This window comes from Tribolium castaneum, chromosome 10 (assembly GCF_031307605.1).
Source record: "Tribolium castaneum strain GA2 chromosome 10, icTriCast1.1, whole genome shotgun sequence".
In the NCBI taxonomy this organism is placed as follows: Eukaryota; Metazoa; Arthropoda; class Insecta; order Coleoptera; family Tenebrionidae; genus Tribolium; species Tribolium castaneum.
Window position 1 is genome coordinate 8,274,022 of NC_087403.1, and position 16,792 is coordinate 8,290,813.

Sequence of the window (16,792 nt, forward strand, 5' to 3'; positions counted from 1 at the left end):
CTTTGTGGTTTTGGCGATGCCATACGACCTCCCGGAACATTTTACATGAGTTGTGGTGTTTTTCTCGAAAACTATAGTTATTAAAAGTACTATTTGTACTGTGTAATAATTTTCGTACCCTCTCCCCGCTTGAAAGAAAAATCATACACTGCACACACACAACAGGTGTTGTAGGTAGGTGAAGGTAATAAGGTCAGGCCGGCAATTTGGCTAATTTGCTCTAAGAATTGCGTTATTAGACGACAGATGTAAGTATACGTCTTTTTATTCGCCCACTTACACTAAAATTGTTTCTAATTACGCTGAAATGACTTTCTTAGCAAGAGGATGCGGAAACTGGGTGTCTTTTCGCTTAACTTTTCCGAGTTTTGAGGTGTTGGTGCGGTAATTGGCCTATGTCAAAACGTCGGTGACTTCGGAGGGTTCGTTTTTTATGTAAATGCGTCTGAGCTTACAAAATAGACAACTGCAATGTTGTTTTTATAACAAGGCTCGGAACCACACGCGATCAATTTGAGAGTCGATCAGCTGCTCAGGGGGCAGACAATGAAAATTTATTGTTTTGGTATCGGCATGCATTCAAAATTGTTAATAACATCATCACTTTTCTCGGCTTTCCTCCGTCCAGCATTCCGTAATTTGATGGCACCGAATCGTTAGCCTGATTGTTGTAGGTCATTATTATGTGTTTAATGTTTTGCCAAGCAGGTCGTTTAATTTGTGTGGTGTAGAGTGGCCCGCATAGTCCAGAGCGATTGTGATACAGTGGGCGTGGAAGTTCTTAGTGCCGCTTGCCGACCAGGTAAAACCTATGATTGCTGCTTACCTGACAGCTGGTGATCTATTCTCCAACATTAATGGTCCCATGTTCATTTAGTGCACGGTATGAGACGCACGTTATACTTAATAATATCACGATTTTTTACAAATACTGCGGCCCTACACCCAGCGCACCACTAATCGATTTACACCAAATTATACCCTGCCCAGTAAAAGACCAAAAGGTACCCAGTTTATTCCATTTAGACGATGCGACAGTTTTTACGATACACAATCACTTAGCGTAATTGTGATTTAACGCTCAAAAACCAAAAACCATTAGCTCTGATGATGTCCAACGCATGTGATGAAATGTATTACAGGTATAGGAAGTAACATAAAATTCCCGGCAGTTAAGTACCTCGGCAGTTGTAAACTTGGAAGCCATTATCGCGGATATAATTTTTATTACAGTTGCTCGACCGGCGAGCATCTCACGACCAGAATCCATGTCCCGAGCATTTTCAAACAATGGATCCATTAAATAAATTAATCTTCGAAAAAATTAAATTATTTACGGGACGTATCACCCAACAATTAAATGTCAAATCATAATTACTAATTACCATTAACATTATCTCGGATTTTCCCTATCGCTTAATTATTGTTGTGACAAATTAAAAATTGATTGTTGCTAAACACTATCTTTTCGTGAAAGTGGTTAGACGTATTGTAAACATTAATTTGCATAACAATTTTTGAAACAACACACTTGCGCAACAAATGGTTGCGAAATAATCATTTTTCAAATTGTCTCAAATTTCGTCCCAGGGCATGATGTATAACCGTGTGGTGATATCTGTTGGCCGCGTGGTAAAATGTGCCGCTACAGAGGGCACCACTGTGCCAACTCGTAGATTCCTGTAAAGTCAGCTGACAATGACAGGGAATGAAAATAAACAAATAGTAAAAACGCAATTTCATTGTTGATGTTCCCAGAAGTGCAGAATGAACTGATTTGCACGTAAAACATCACGGACGGGTGCAGAGTTGCGAGTTGGCCACCTTACATGAGTCAGGGAAGTGCAGCACGCGGCATTTTGCACAAAGAAAGCTGACATATTGTTGCGTCGTTAGGTAAATATTATTGTTTTGGTTGCAAAATGTGATCGGTTGCGTTTGCAGACAATGAGCAACGAGAGTGCCGAACTGACGAAGTCATGGTGCCTTGTGGACTCCTCAGGAGTGCAGGAAGTTACCGAGAATGAAACGCACGATTCCGACACAGACAGTATTAGCGTTATCAGTGAAAGTGGCTGTTCGTACAGGACAGACGAGGATGAAGTAGCAACCCCTTTTGAAGAACCCCAATTAAGCGAGGAAGCTCCAGTTGGTGAGCCTGAAATTGTGGAAGAACCACCGCCGCTAGACGAGGTCAAAAGCATCGAAAAATTCCTCTATCTCGCCACGAGCGCCTTTTGCGCTGTTATAATAATCGGGTTCTCGGTTGCGGTGCAACAATACCTTTACAATTCTTCTGATGTAGATAATTATGAACCGGATTTCGCGTTCCCTCGTGTACAAAATATCAAAACAGACCCTCCAAAAAAGTACCCCCCGAAGCGGAAAAGTCACATCAAACTAGACGAATTAGAAAATAAGTTTGCTAAATTAGAAGTAGACAACGAAAGGCATGACAAGATCGCACCGGCTGGTGGAGACAATGACCCCCGAGCCGAGGGAAATCTCAAATCTAATTATAAACTTAACAAAAATAAAAGCCCAGTCAAATGTAACAAAGAAAATTGCGACGCAGTACGAAACGACCAAGAAAATCGAAATGACGAGACCTACGACAAAAAAATCAAGGAACTGAAAGTGAAGGAGGATTATCTCAGAGAGAAGGAAAAGTTTCTCATTGAGAAAGAACACGACTTGTTGAAGAAGGAGATCAAGCTTAACAGGGAGAAGGAGAGCTACGACAATACCAAAAATGACAAGAAAAGACATTATAAGGAGGATGATGCTAAAAAGCCCAAAGACCGCAAGAAGAAACAAAAACTGGCCGAGGAGCCGTATAGAAAACGCAACCTTTCGGGCCAGTGGTATATAAGCATGCACGAAGCTAGGGACAACATGCGGCAGAAAAAACGGTCGCTGTTTAAAAAAAACAAGGCTCATTGGTACTTCCAGTGGATGGTGGATAGAGCAAGGCTTCGCGTCAAGTGAACTATTTTTCTAAATTGTCACTCTGCATTTTATTTGACATTTCGTTTGAGTATTATTGTTTTTATGTACTTTTTATTTCGTAATTGTGAATTTTTTCGATTATTTTAATAAAGACTCACTTATTTGGGGTTGTTTTAATCGAGTGGGAGCTGGGCGGGTAAGGCGAATAAAAATCACTTGTATGAAATAAACCCTCTGATTTATTCTTAAAATTAAGGTCATACAATCGCTTCTTGTTAAGCATACTACTTAATAATAGTAATAATAATAGTAATAACCACTACTGACGTTTACACGTCCAACAATTGAATCAAAAATATCAATGGCACTGGTTAAATATCACCCGATTCTATAAGTATATGCGTAAGTAACAAATACTTTTGTTATTTATTTACGGTATAATTGTAACATTGGAGTACATGAGTAAATTTTCCAAATTATTAGATCTTCACGTGTTTGACTAACAGCTTCCTAACAGTATTATTAGTGATTAAAAGCTTGAATTAGTTAAAAAATATGAGTACAGACCTGGTTAAGTATTAATGTTTAAAGCTTGAAAACAATTGTACTACAATTACGTATTAAGTAAAGTAAATGTAAATATTAGACGGTATAATCTCGTTTCCGTTTTAAATTTAGTATAAAAAATCTACACCTCTAACTTCATACACCGAGTTAGTTATTGACTTGGATGTTACGATGGATGGATACGCGATGGATTCACCTAGTGTTTACATTATATCACATTGTTATATTTCTTAACCAATAAGCTTTTGAATTTCGTCGATGAAGGTCTAAAAATTTGTACTAAGGAAAAGGGAAGTAAACGAAATGCAGAGTGCCCAGAAGAGCAATACTTGTTAATCAGAGCGGAGGGATAGGTACATCAGTCGGGGTCACTCTGCTATACGCGACTAGAAATGAGAAGATAAAGGAGTCGGGATGAGCATGACGTGGGGGACGCCCGGGACTGTCCGTCGCACCCTCGCTCGGCCGCGGCTGCTTTAAAGGTACTCAATCACAGTAGATTTAACAACCGACACGGCCACACCGCCGGAGCCCCCAAAAAACCCTCTCATCTACCAAGCACCAAGCACCAAACCCGGGGGCTCCGACGCTGCGTGGTGCCGCAATATACAATAGTATATAAATATATGTTATATACATGTGAACTATAATGCCATTTGGTGCAGCTGGCAACTCACGTATAGTCGTAATATACAGTTGAGCTGGCGTTGCGCTGTGAGCAAGCTCGGTTATAACGTCTCTAATATAACTAAGCTACGGTAACAGTAATATTATTGTAATACTAAGGCACAGACCCAGCTCATTACTTGTTCGCTCAACAAGCACGTTTGTGGAAGACAAGCATCGCTGGATATTCTACCCAACTCTGGGGACGCCCACCCCCGCACCGCCATCTCCCACCAAACAATCGGCATAAACCAAAGTAGCGTTGGATTCGTCCCGGGCAACGCAACTATCATTAGAAATCCACAGAAATCCCTGTAATCCGCATAAATCCCAAGTACTACTCTCAAGTCGCTCACTCTTTTTCGACACTGTCCTGTTTTATATCCATACATAGAACATCTAACGAACCAAACTGAATGGTACAATTTTCGGATAAAACCAAGAAACAAGACTTTACCGAGCAGACTACTAACACCTATTTTCTATTTATAATTTCCGATGAAAGAATTCGTTTTCGCTATGAAAATTGCCAGTGAAAAAATTTTCAACAATTTTTCTGGTTCGTTATAAGCAGACATTGCTGCACAAGTAATATCTCTATCTTGTAAATTTGGCGCTCAAATTGAAAAGTTTTTTCATCGATTTTTATAAAATGCGAAGAACATACAAATCATACAAAAAAACTTTGAAGTAGAGTCCGACGTATCTAAGAAAATCGCGATTTCCAATTGTTTCATTATTTGGACCTAAGTATTTGATTTAAAGTCATAGTCTGACCTATTGAAAATAAAATATAACCCAAGTTTCAAAAACGAAAAAACAGTAGCATCGAGAGTAGTATAAAATTTATTTTATCCACTTAACTAATGATTTTAAATTGAAGATTGTAAAAAATCCCATAAACAAAAAAAAGTTAAAATTTGTTGTATAGTGATTATGTAACCGCTCAAGTAAAAAATTTAAAATAAATTCACTTAGTGTAAAAACTTAGTTAAATTAACAGTTAGTCCCCGAAAACTCACGAGACTGCTACGACTTTATTTAATTACAAAATAAAATATAAAAATTGATAGTGATTGTTATCATTGCACAGTCAAGTGTGTAAAATTTCAATAATTTTATTTCCATAGGTACTATGTATGTTGTAAACCAGATTTTTTCGAGATTTCGTGCAATTCCCTCATATTTTCCCAATTACCTCAGAATATTTCGTAAAATTTCAAGACATTATAAAATTCTAATTAGAAACCACGATTCATTGGAAGGGCAATAGAGATGTCGCACGCTGTGGCACATAGAAATACGTTATATCTTATAATATATTTATTACTCACCCAATTTCGTTGCAATATTTCGCAACGAGCGACTTGCTGTGTAACTACGTATTTTGTTTTTTTCAAGTTTTGTTGCAGCCGTTTAAACCGGTTTAAGTGACAATATTGGGAACTCGGCAACTAAGAAGATTTCCACTTGCTTTTTAAAATGAAAAATTGTGGGATTTGATACTACATGTAGAATAATTTGTTCGCGATTACGGTAACAATTCTGAACATTTAATTGACAACGATAAATTATCGTTTGTGGTGGCCCAAAATTCGTAACTCATTTAGAACCGCTAACAAAGCTCAGATTTATATCAAAAAATTCCTAACCGGGTATATCTTTGTTAAGTTCCCAAGTTACGAGTAGGAAAGGTGGTGAATTTGCAGAAGCCGGTTTAACCGGTTTTGGCGAGTGGTGTGGAAGGGGCGATGGTGGGGTGTGTCCCCGCATAGGAACGGAATTGAAACTAACGTCACCAACGTGTTCAGGCCGTTGGGCCGAGCAGGTCGAATAGTGTCTTTCCGACGTGCCGGGTCCTTCTGGATCGCCACAGCCTGTCTTGGCACCGGTCTATACTATAAGTATGTATACAGTAACCTAATCTACGCTAGTTGAGCAGCCTATAGCGCACCGAGTCGCGTGAAATGATCAAAATCCAACATAATAATCACACATAAATTGGCAAGAAAGCGATAAGGCAGTTTGTCGTCGTCGTCGTCGTCGTCGATGCTCACGGGGACTTCGGTGCGGGCAGTTCTGCGTCCCTCTGGCCCGCGCTCTCTAAGGCATCGCCCGCTTGAAAGAATCGGTCCGTATCGCACATAAGATTCGCACTGCTGCAGCACTGTCCGTGGTCGGAACTGGCCGTGCCGTCGTCCATCAGGATGATGGCGTTGGACTCCGGGTTCGTCTGGTGCGCAATCATGTTGAAGTCCTCCTGGTCCAGGGTGAACAGCGGGGCGCTCCAGCGCGGGATGCTGCTAGAACGCGTACCTCTGGACGTACTCACGCTGGCCGAGTACATGCTGAGGTTCGTAGGGCTGATAACTCCAGACATCCCGCTCATACTGGGGTAGCTGAAGAGCTGCAACAAACACCGAGGTCAGGACGAGGTCCTGGGGGCGACTCTAACACACTACCAACATGTCCCGGCTGCCCGTGAAAGTGGTTGAAGGAGTAGTCCCGCGTCGGCGAGTACGGACTGCTGGTCGGCACGGAGTTCCTCTGCGAGGGGCTTTTGCGCCGCTCGTGGCTGCCTGGACTCAGCGGCGGCGACGACGATATCTCGGGGACGTCGTCGGCGGGAGACGCCTCGCTGCATGGAGGGGTTATGCTCGCAGGGGGCGAGTTTGTCCCGCTTAGCGTCACGTCGCCAGTTGAACGGATTATCGCCACCGGACGGGCCATCGGGGGCAGGGGCGGCGGCGGCAACATCGTCGACGGAAAATACTGCGTTTTCGGACTTCGAGACATGTTCGTTTGCATCTACACCCGAGCATTATCAGTCTAAACAGGCCACCGCACCAACCAAGCAAAATTTACACAAGAACCGTCTTTACACAAGAACAAAGCTTTACAACGACAGTTCTTCTGTAAATTTATCTCGCCAAAAACATCTCTAATACTATAAAAATCACAATCTTCAAAGAAATCCTTAGTAAATCTGTATAATTTTTGCGTAATAAGTATTATTAACACTTTTTTCGTAACCACGGGCGGACCAAAATTCAGAAATTTTCTGGATGGGACGCTTTCTAATGATTTGATGTTTTTTCCTCAATACTTTTTATGGATTAATAATGAAGCGACTTACAGTTACCCAAAATAAAAATGTCCATAACGCGTAACCTAGTTTTGAGAAAAGATCGACATTTAGTTTATCATCTTTTGAAATGAGTGCAAATTTTTGTCTTTTCAATTTAACAAAAAGGTTAAATATTTTTTTATAGTTTTTTAGTCTCTTTGCAAATTTAATAAGTAATAAATAATAATAAATATATCTATTATCTAACAATAATAATAAAAGGCTTTATTAGAGAAAACATGTGAGGAGGCGAAGTCTAGCTCATTCGGTTGATGCAAAATAAATTTTAATGTGACATTAAAATTTGCCGTAGAATAAATAAACACATCGAAACATTTCATGTTGTTTAGGATTCCATTTGAAATTAATGAGCAAAATTAAGGATTAAAAATTCTTCTATGATCGTTTGCCTTATTCTTTACAATTTTTACGAAATAATGTTTTTGTATAAAAAAAATCAAGAATGGAAAACTATTTTTTTCTTGAATTTCAGTTTTTGTGTTTTTTCGTCTAGGTTTATTTTGGTAATAAATTAAAAAACATGTTTAAAAGCTTTAAAAAAGTTAAGAATAACTCATTTTTTGAGCGAATGTTGTTTTTGTTTTCAGCCTATTCTTGACGAAATTTCACCCAAAAACAAACGACTCGGAGTAAAAGTAACATCAGTTACATTTCTTTTTTGATTTAAGGCCTATTTTGTGAAAACACTACCAATTTGGGCTTATTTTGTGGATTTTAGACTTGTCTGATCAAATCTTGTAAAATAAATGAGTACCTGATTCAAAAATGCACGGTAGGCGTTTTTTACGAACGTCATTTTCATTTTGAGTGTACCTTAGGTATAAATAAAAATGAATACTATTTAACTGCAAGGTGAATATTAGTCATTTTTTAATTAAAATATTTTAATTGCTAAGTAAAATGATTTAAATGCCGAGTGGTAATATATTTTTAAAAATGATTTGTTAAGAAATAATAATAATAATAACAATACTTATAAAACGCATGACCGTAACCAGCACAAGGTCCTACCTCCTGAGATGCTTGCCCTTCCTAAACTTTCAGGTACTACGTTTTATAAAAATTGAAAGGAAGAAATTTTTATAAAATTAATTTTGCCTTGTCTATTCGTCGTTATTACTTAAGTATATTTTGAAACAAATAGACATCATTATTAGGTATTTCAAAAGCACCATAAACAAGTTTTCGACTCGAAACGAGACTTTATGAGTTAGTATAGTTTTTGTTTCTTCTGTTTATTTGTTTTGTATTTTTTTTTTGTTCGGTTTATGACGCTTTACCTACGTAGGTATTTGATATCTATTTGCTAAACTAAAATTTGATACACGATATCTGATTAAAATCTCTTAAAATATACTTTAGAACAGTGGAACGAAGTGGAATATGGAATGGACAAACCTTGTGGAGTATATATTTAATAAGGAGAAGTAAAAAGAGTAGTTGTCCCTCTTATTAGACAAAGAGATTTGTACTGTTACATCAGTACTTACTGATTTTACATAGCGTTTATAATTTTTACTTACCTGGCGCTTATTATTTTTACCCCGCGTTTACGATTTCTACCTAGCATTTACTATTTTCACCTAGGATTTAATTTTTTACCAGTTGAAAACAAATTTACTTAAACATTTACAAAAAAATGGCAATTAGAAAAAATTACATAAAATTTGAGAGTGATTTTTTTCAGGATTGTGTTTACAATATCAAATTTTGTTGATCAACAGGAACACAACCCGACAAAATTGTTATTGTTTAAAATGTTGTTGATTAGTGATTACGAATCTACCGCTCATTATATTATATCACAACTCATTATTTCAGGAATGATCAATGATTGTATTCTTTCATCTGTGTGAGAGATCATGTTAATAATGTCACAAAAAGAGACAAAAATTTTAAACTTCAAGTTCTGTTCCTTGGTCTGGAATATAATTGCATGCACATTTTTAATCGATTGGACCATTAAAGACCAATGACAATTATTTCATTTCACGTTCTGGGTAAATAAACCGGTTTCCAATTTTTATTGGCCACAATCCGAGTTTAAGGGACAAAAACGATATCCTTGCGATTGTAGTTATTTCCGCCCACTTTACAGAAGTAGGTAATTACAAAATGGAGAATAATCATTTTGACATCAAAAATGTTCCTTTGAAAGAACAAATAGGTGTTTAAAAATTAAAAATTAACAATTTAATTTTTTTTGGCATCCTAACTTGTAAACATGAGAATGTTATCATTCGACTGGTCTATCGAAAGTGCGATAAAAATTCGCAAAAAATCCTTTAGCCCTTTAGACAGACTCCTGAAATATATCCTTCTGGATATTTACAACTTATTCATTTAAACGCAACTGCTGAATGACTAAATTTATTTATTTTTTGTTACATACACCGTTCTTGTTAAACGGGAACCGGACAACGAAATAAAACGTTCAGAAACGTCGAAATAATAATAATAATAATAATAATAATAATAATAATAATTTATTCGTTCATCTTATCTGAATACACAGATAAAGAAAGTTATACCCTCTCAATTTAATGAGATTTTAACTCAAAAATGTTCTCAAACACTTAAAAACTCCGAAAATTACACCACTTTGAACAAAATTTTGTAATGTTTCAGCCTATATTTCAAGAAATAATTGCAAAATAATTACTTGCATTCGTAAATAAATGTCATACTAAACTAGAAATAAAAGTTTTGTCCCACTTTATTCATTTTTGGTCCGATTTAGTAAAATTGCTCAAAAAAAAAATAATGAAAAAGTCAGAAATTATGCTTTTTCGATCTACTTAATTACGGAAACACTTTGCTCACGTGCATATGAAAACAAATACAAGAATCTAACCAAGAAGGCAACGTTAAGTAAGTCACAAAAAAGCGCAAAAAAACCCAATCGATTGTTACAATTTTTTGTAAAAATTAAAAGAAACAGTGTCCTTACAATAATTTCACTATTTCTGTTAAATGCCGTTGTGCAAACAGAAACCAACAATGACTTTCCTTGCTGTAGAATAATACAGAGCAGTATATATTGCTATTAAACAAAATCTTACATTTGAAAAATATTTTTTCTGTAATTATGTATTGCTTGAACTTGAAGCCAAAAAAACACACGAACATAAAAATAAGGTTTTGAAGCGATATAGGAAGTAAAAATAAGAGTAACTGTTTTTGTATAAACAGTGCCAAAATTTGGGATAGTAACTTGGCCAGCGCTTGAGACTTACTTGTGCGTTTTGGTTGCTGCTGTCCGTCTCTTGACACACGAAAGTGACAAAGTCGGAGAGGGTGTCGTGTCCGTTTTCTGGATATTTCACCTGGTTTTGGTGCTGGTGTTGGTGTGGCTCCGGACTGTGCTGATAGAATATTGTACTTGGATTAGGTTGAGAACTGGAAGACACTAGAGTGGTGTTTTGAGGTATAGCTGCGAAAAGAGCGGTTTTGAGTGGGTTTTGGGTGCGTTTTGGGGCAAGGGGGCTTACAGTAGGCCGCTGAGACGACCATGGCGTCGACTGAAGACGTCCGGTCACTGACAACAGGCCCCTGCTCTGAATAATTGTTGCAATAATAGGCCGGGTGTTCTAATTTGACACTGTTCATCGTTGGTTGCGGATCCGAAAGTTCGTGCAAGATAGAAGCTAAAAATAGGCAAAATTAGTGAGAAATTTGACGGTACATTGACGAGAATTTACATTTGGACAACTTCCATAATTCCTTTGATGAAAATACTCCTGTAGCTAATATAATGTCATTACATATTACACCGTTGTACGGATTGTGGGTGTAACCTGTAACTGGAAATAATTTCATTTAAATCGCATGAAATTGTTACCAATTACCCTTACACACTGACAACGATTTTGGTTCATACTCACCTTTGTTTTTCCTGTCGTCCTCTTTCTTGTTGTTGTTATTGTAACAGACTCCGCTTAGTATTTCTGGAAGGAAATAGGCCAAAGTCAAATTTGACATTACGAAAAAGTTCCAAATATAATCAGCCTCATCCAATAAAACGGTTTCTTATTTTAGCCCGCCATGCCTTTTTTACGCGTATATAATTAGAAGTATCTACACGTGAAATTTATGAGGAACATTTTGTCTCATAAAACATGTGATCTATTTTTATTAATAAATTTTACGAGGACCTAGGCGTTTTCGAAATGCATACTTGCACCAACTTCCTGTATTCATCGAAAAACCCCGTGCCATTATTATAAATAGCGCTTGATTCAAGAAAAATCAATATTAGCGTCGTGTTTATGAAGTTAAATGAGATATAAGCGTACAAAGTGTTCTACGCCACTGATTTAAACGTCTGGGCGCGGATCCAAAAATTGTGCATCGAACAACACAACAGTCGGGCAATTCGGTTGTTTGGTGGATAAAAGCGGCGAAAATAATTTTGTAATTATCCGCGATTAATTAAGGTCTGCGCCGCAAACAAGGTGTTGTAATTTTTTCCTTGACACAAGTTACGCTATCGAGGTCCTAGATAAAAAACAAGCCGATTTTGGCACAACTCCAATATCGACATCCTCATGGTTGTTCATCAGATCATAAGATGGTGCGGCAAAGCTGGACATAAATCGATTTTGGGATTTATCGAAAATAGCGTGAAGCGTAAAGCGGCGATAAATTCGAAAATTTGTTCGTCGCGTCCGAAAACCGTCTGGAGTCTGCAGGATTGATCCGGGAGGCGGGGCTCCGGTTCGATTCGACGGTGCAGTGAATGAATAGTAAACAAGACTACGAGTGGCAATAAAAGCGGAGTGTTTATTTACCGTGGCTGTTGATGAAGTTGGCTAGATAAAGATCCAGTTCTCGCACTGACACATTAATATGATATGGATTTACACAAAGTCCAGGTTGAGAACAGTCCGGATTTTTCTCGAGCCTTTCGCCATCCGTACTTTCGAGAGGTATTGCTTTAAAAAGTATCACCATAACGAGATCCAAGCGCCAAACTTTATCTGCTTGGCGGAGACAGTCTATTCGGCGCATTTTGCCTTTCTGATCGGGATTTGAGAGCACGCAGACTGCGGGTCGCTTCCCCGTGATGCTCAGCACGAAGTCCTCGCGACATTCCTGCGTAATGTCCTTCCGGAGCTTGCCCAACAGACGGGAGGCCCATTTCTGCTTGACTTCGGCTTTCTCGTTCTGAAACAACAACAACATCGAATGATCGAATGACATCAGCTCCGCCCTAAGCCCGGCGCGGCCGCAGCCTAGTTTCGCGAATTCCTATTTCGAACCGTCTCCGAATGATAAACATGGAAATTTAAATTAGTCGATTCGCAGAATATCAAATATCGGGGAAATATTCCGTAAACGTGGTTGGATTTGCGCGTGGAATGGTTTCGAAACTTTACCAGGCAACAAAAGATGATTTAAAATAGTGAGTAAACAAATCAGACCACCTATTTGCCAAAAATAGACACTGACTTTGCAGAAAATTATTTCGAAAAAGTGCTTCAAAAAACAAAATCAATGTCAATCTGCAAATGTTTCGTTTATTTTAATGTCAAAGCGACCACTTACATAATAGCAGAAGTAAAAATAAATATAGCAACTGTAAAACAGTTAAAATACGACAAGTGTCACCGAGGCAACCGACGACTTTTTGGGGCAAATTAAAACGTGAATTTAGTATTATGTATTTAATAGCATTTGGCAACTAGCGACTGTACATGTTTTTGTTTTTTTGTGGGCTAATAAATATTTTGATACCTGTAAAGCTTCTTTGCACTGCCGCTCCTCCTCCAAAGACATCCGTTTCTCGTGTTTTTTGTAGTACTTCCTTTTGGCGGCTTGGAGATTAAACCACGTGTATGAGAAGGACTTGACAAAAGGCAGGAGTGCCTCGATGAATGGGTGGAACTCGTCCTGGTAATACGGACACATCAATTTACTCCCTCGTTACTTGATCGAAATATCTTTACATTGTTATTAAGCCAAAACTTGACAAACATTAGTAACGGATTGACACGAAAACAGTGACATTTCTTCAAATACTAAACAAGTAGTCTCTCCGTTCGGAAAAGTGGTGTTTTTATTTTTTCTAGGGTGAGTTGTTATCGATTGTATTCCCTCGAAGCATTCAGAGCAAATCAATTTAATTTATTGGCTGCAGCGAGTCTGCAGCGGTCTTATTCGTCGTACTGTAATGTTTTCAAAACGGAGAGACGAAATTTCTTCTCTACTGAGTCTAATCGATACGGTTTGCATGATATTACAGATACAGAGTATTGCAATTATGAAGAATAGAGAGAAGGATGCAGTGGTCAAAATGTTGTGTTTGGTGTGAACGTCGGGGCCATCGCCGGTCACGTACAAACTTTGCATGCATAAAACAACAACTGCATTGCACAAACAACAAACGAATGAGAATGTGTCGCGAAATGCGGCGACGTAGTGCATTTAAATTTGCGACTTGCTTGCGACGATTCCACTCATCCCATCCGAGAGAAAAAAACAAAAGCAAGCGGACGACGACGCCGACTATAACTCAAACACTGTCATTCCCAGCCCTCCCTATCGTCTCTTCATCCCCAGAATTCTCTACTAAAGCGCTCAATTATTTCATACTCCACATAAGACTAGGATTCAAATTGTCTTGGCAGCCTGCCGCAGGATGCACATTGCAGGGACCTCCAGACAACTCAATTGCCGGATTCTTCGCCGGTTCACTTCCGACACCTATTACACGTTCTATACCTGCGCTCATTTGCACAAATTCCTGCTTTCAAACCGACACAATTCACACAAAAAGGCCAACAATGCAGCTTCCGGACTGCCGTATTCCCCAGCTCACCGTTATGCAATCGATTCGCCCGCCGCTCGCGTTCTTCGCCACGACTTGAACCCCAACATTGTCAACAAAACAAATAACTCATAACAATTCTGATCTACCTAACAATGACTGTATTACAGTTTCGCCAAAATTGTGCCAGTTTTTGAGCAAGAACTTTCGGTGTTGTGTTAGAAATGTGGTAAAGGGCAGTTGGAGGCGCAGCGCGTGGTGGTGTTTTTGGGATCAGGTTGTATTTGTGTTGGTGGTGTTTGTAGGGTTTGGTGTTGGTTGGTGAGATAGAAGCGGAGCAGATGGTGGTGGAGTAGTGTGTAGGGAATAGACGACGCGTTCGTCGTGGTCTTTGAATTCCGCCTATTTATACTTATGTATTTTTAGCCGCTAGCGCGGAGTAGCGGTGAATAGTGGATTAACAAAATGAAAAGAGCAATGGAGGATATGACGAGCGTCCGAGCAACAGAGCAGCAAAACAGCCACAAGACAACAGAACAGGTACGACGGTGCAGAGATGATAATAAGTAACAGAACAGTAATAACGTAACGTAACGTAACAACCAAACATGTCAACATCGAGGGCCTCAGCCAGGTCGGGCGGGGGTTCCCTGGTGAAGTCCATGGTCCCGGTCCTCCCGACCGAGCCGGAGTTCCAGAACAGAATATAACACTCATGTTAATCATGTTAATTACATATCACGCATGACGGCGCGAGGGGAGTAAGGAGGGTAGCAGCGGGTAGGCACCTGTCCCGAGGACGGCGTCTGGAGATACGAGGACACATCGGGCTCCACCATGCAGCTGCGCAACGTGTCGGGGATGAACATTCCTCAGGTCACGTCACCGTCACCGGCGGGCGGCGCGCACCGGTCCGGGTCCCATCACCAGAAGAGAACTAGTGCTACCAGCAGCCTCCTCCTCATTGATTGCCTAATGCGCACTGCGGACGCGGACGCGGGCACCGTCCGCAGCCTCTGCTCTTGCTCTTGCTCTTGCTCGTCCTCGGCCTCTTCTTGTGCTTGGCGACGATTCCAACTCACTCATCACTAGTCCCACACATGCCACCTCGAGCTCCGCGAACGTCTACATCAGCCGTCCGCACGTTGCACGTACCCAACACCTAGCAAATGTCCGCTGCAGGACCCCGCGCTCGCCTCTCGCGCTCTATTAATAAAAGACGCGGGACGTCGCCAGCGCCGTATATATTTATATATTGCTACGACGCCGATGACGTCGACTTGCGTCCGGGCGCTGCCGCTTCATCCTTTTCCTCATCTGCTGCTTTCTGCTTCGCACTACTGCTCGAAGAGGCACTCGCGATCGACTGGTGCTGCCATCGACGGAACGCGGCGACGCAGACGAGTAACGATCCATGCGATGCCATCATGCAAATGCGAATGCGAAATGCACCACCGCAGATTTACGACACTTGGCACCGAGCCGCGAGCCCTTACTGCTTACAGCTTACAACACCAATTAGCCGATGCAGCCCAAAACTTAAATCAATCCCTTTATTATCTGCAACCCCAACCCCTACCCCAACCCCGACCATCGAGACACACTGACCCACAAACACACTTTTTAAACACCCCCAACACGCACACTTCCATCAACCTCCTTCAGGGGAATTACCCGAAATGTCAACGCGTCACTAAACTTCTCAACAAAACCGCACTAAAGAACAAACATTTAAGTCTTCTTCCCACACGCTTTTGGAAAAATATCTACCTATTAATTTTCTATTTAAACGACCAGCTAAAAAAAGTGTAGGTATGCACTGCGAAAATAATAGAATTTATATTGAAGTCTTAAATATTTATTTACAAATATAGGAAAATAGTGAAGAACAGTTCTACTGACTGCGCCAACTAAGATTGTAAAAAAATTCTAGACTTTCTAGTCTTCTGTTTGTTAATCTTGTTGTCAGCATAATTACGCGCATAATCTATAGCGACTTCATACCTACTAACGGTTTACAAATAAAATTCCCAGATAATATTGTCATACGCCTTGAGCTTCGAGTTTTTATTGGTATTATTTCTGGAACACCTCTATATTGTCCTTACCCTTTTCAGGATAAAACGAACAATGTTGAACGGAAAACTTATGCCTATGCTTATAATATACATTGTCTAAGCACTGTTTGATTCTCATTTTTTATAACATACCTACGAAACTAATCTAAATTTTCATAAAAAAAGGATTTTGCGTGTTTTAGGACTTATATTGCCACTTTTCTGTTTCGTTTCCTACTGATTTTTTCATTTTTAAAATTGTAATGATTTGGAAATTATAATCAGTTTGAATAAACAAAAAACTCCTTTGTAACGTATATTTATAAGATTTTGAGGTATTATTTGTATAACTGGTGAAAAGAGCGAGAAAAAAGATTACAAAATACATAATTCAAAAAGTTGTAGGTTTAGGGAGAAATATTGCGTCACCCATCACAATTTTCGTAAAACAGTACTTTAAAACGTGATTATACGAAAAAGACCGTTAGAAAAGACCGGGATTAAAATTTAAATTAAAAATGTGACAAAAAAGCAGTAGCAACCACCTCCCTTTGACGTTATTTCAGAATAGATAGTTTATATAGAAACCTTCCAGTAATAATTAAAATAATAATTTCAAATTTGCATCCGGCACTT

At 39.3% G+C, this 16,792-nt stretch overlaps 2 protein-coding genes and 1 long non-coding RNA gene across 9 annotated transcripts; 2 read left to right on the forward strand and 1 right to left on the reverse strand.

Annotated features, from left to right (window-relative positions):
• Positions 1–1,687: 1,687 nt before the first annotated feature.
• LOC103314523 (uncharacterized) lies at positions 1,688–3,112 on the forward strand. The gene is made up of 2 exons (XM_008200853.3): positions 1,688–1,896; positions 1,945–3,112. Exon 2 carries the CDS (start codon positions 1,948–1,950, stop codon positions 2,986–2,988), a length of 1,041 nt encoding a protein of 346 aa, XP_008199075.1. The 5' UTR covers positions 1,688–1,896; positions 1,945–1,947; the 3' UTR covers positions 2,989–3,112.
• A 53-nt stretch (positions 3,113–3,165) lies between these two features.
• On the reverse strand, positions 3,166–15,500 carry NfI (Nuclear factor I). 7 transcript variants are annotated; one of them, XM_008200849.3, is made up of 9 exons: positions 14,888–15,499; positions 13,067–13,222; positions 12,121–12,496; positions 11,215–11,277; positions 11,032–11,076; positions 10,822–10,977; positions 10,567–10,763; positions 6,649–6,990; positions 3,166–6,589 (listed from the first exon to the last, which is right to left on the reverse strand). In XM_008200849.3, exons 1-9 carry the CDS (start codon positions 14,966–14,968, stop codon positions 6,236–6,238), a joined length of 1,770 nt encoding a protein of 589 aa, XP_008199071.1. In that variant the 5' UTR covers positions 14,969–15,499; the 3' UTR covers positions 3,166–6,235. The 7 variants fall into 7 exon arrangements, with proteins under 7 accessions (XP_008199071.1, XP_971603.1, XP_008199070.1 ...); XM_966510.4 differs by having other exon boundaries at positions 11,032–11,127; positions 14,888–15,498; XM_008200848.3 differs by having other exon boundaries at positions 11,032–11,133; positions 14,888–15,482.
• Positions 14,352–15,269, forward strand: LOC135267215 (uncharacterized). The gene is made up of 2 exons (XR_010335578.1): positions 14,352–14,458; positions 14,526–15,269. It is a non-coding gene; the product is annotated as an uncharacterized LOC135267215 (long non-coding RNA).
• Positions 15,501–16,792: the final 1,292 nt, after the last annotated feature.

Bases quoted from the DNA above. Each gene is read 5' to 3' on its own strand.
- NfI (XM_008200848.3), bottom strand. From the start codon at position 14,968: ATGTTCATCCCCGACACGTTGCGCAGCTGCATGGTGGAGCCCGATGTG. The intron at 10,978-11,031 runs GTAAATTCTCGT...GCCTATTTTTAG, and splicing joins ATTATGGAAGTTGTCCAAAT to CTTCTATCTTGCACGAACTT. The intron at 10,764-10,821 runs GTAAGCCCCCTT...CTCTTTTCGCAG, and splicing joins GGTCGTCTCAGCGGCCTACT to CTATACCTCAAAACACCACT.
- LOC103314523 (XM_008200853.3), top strand. From the start codon at position 1,948: ATGAGCAACGAGAGTGCCGAACTGACGAAGTCATGGTGCCTTGTGGAC.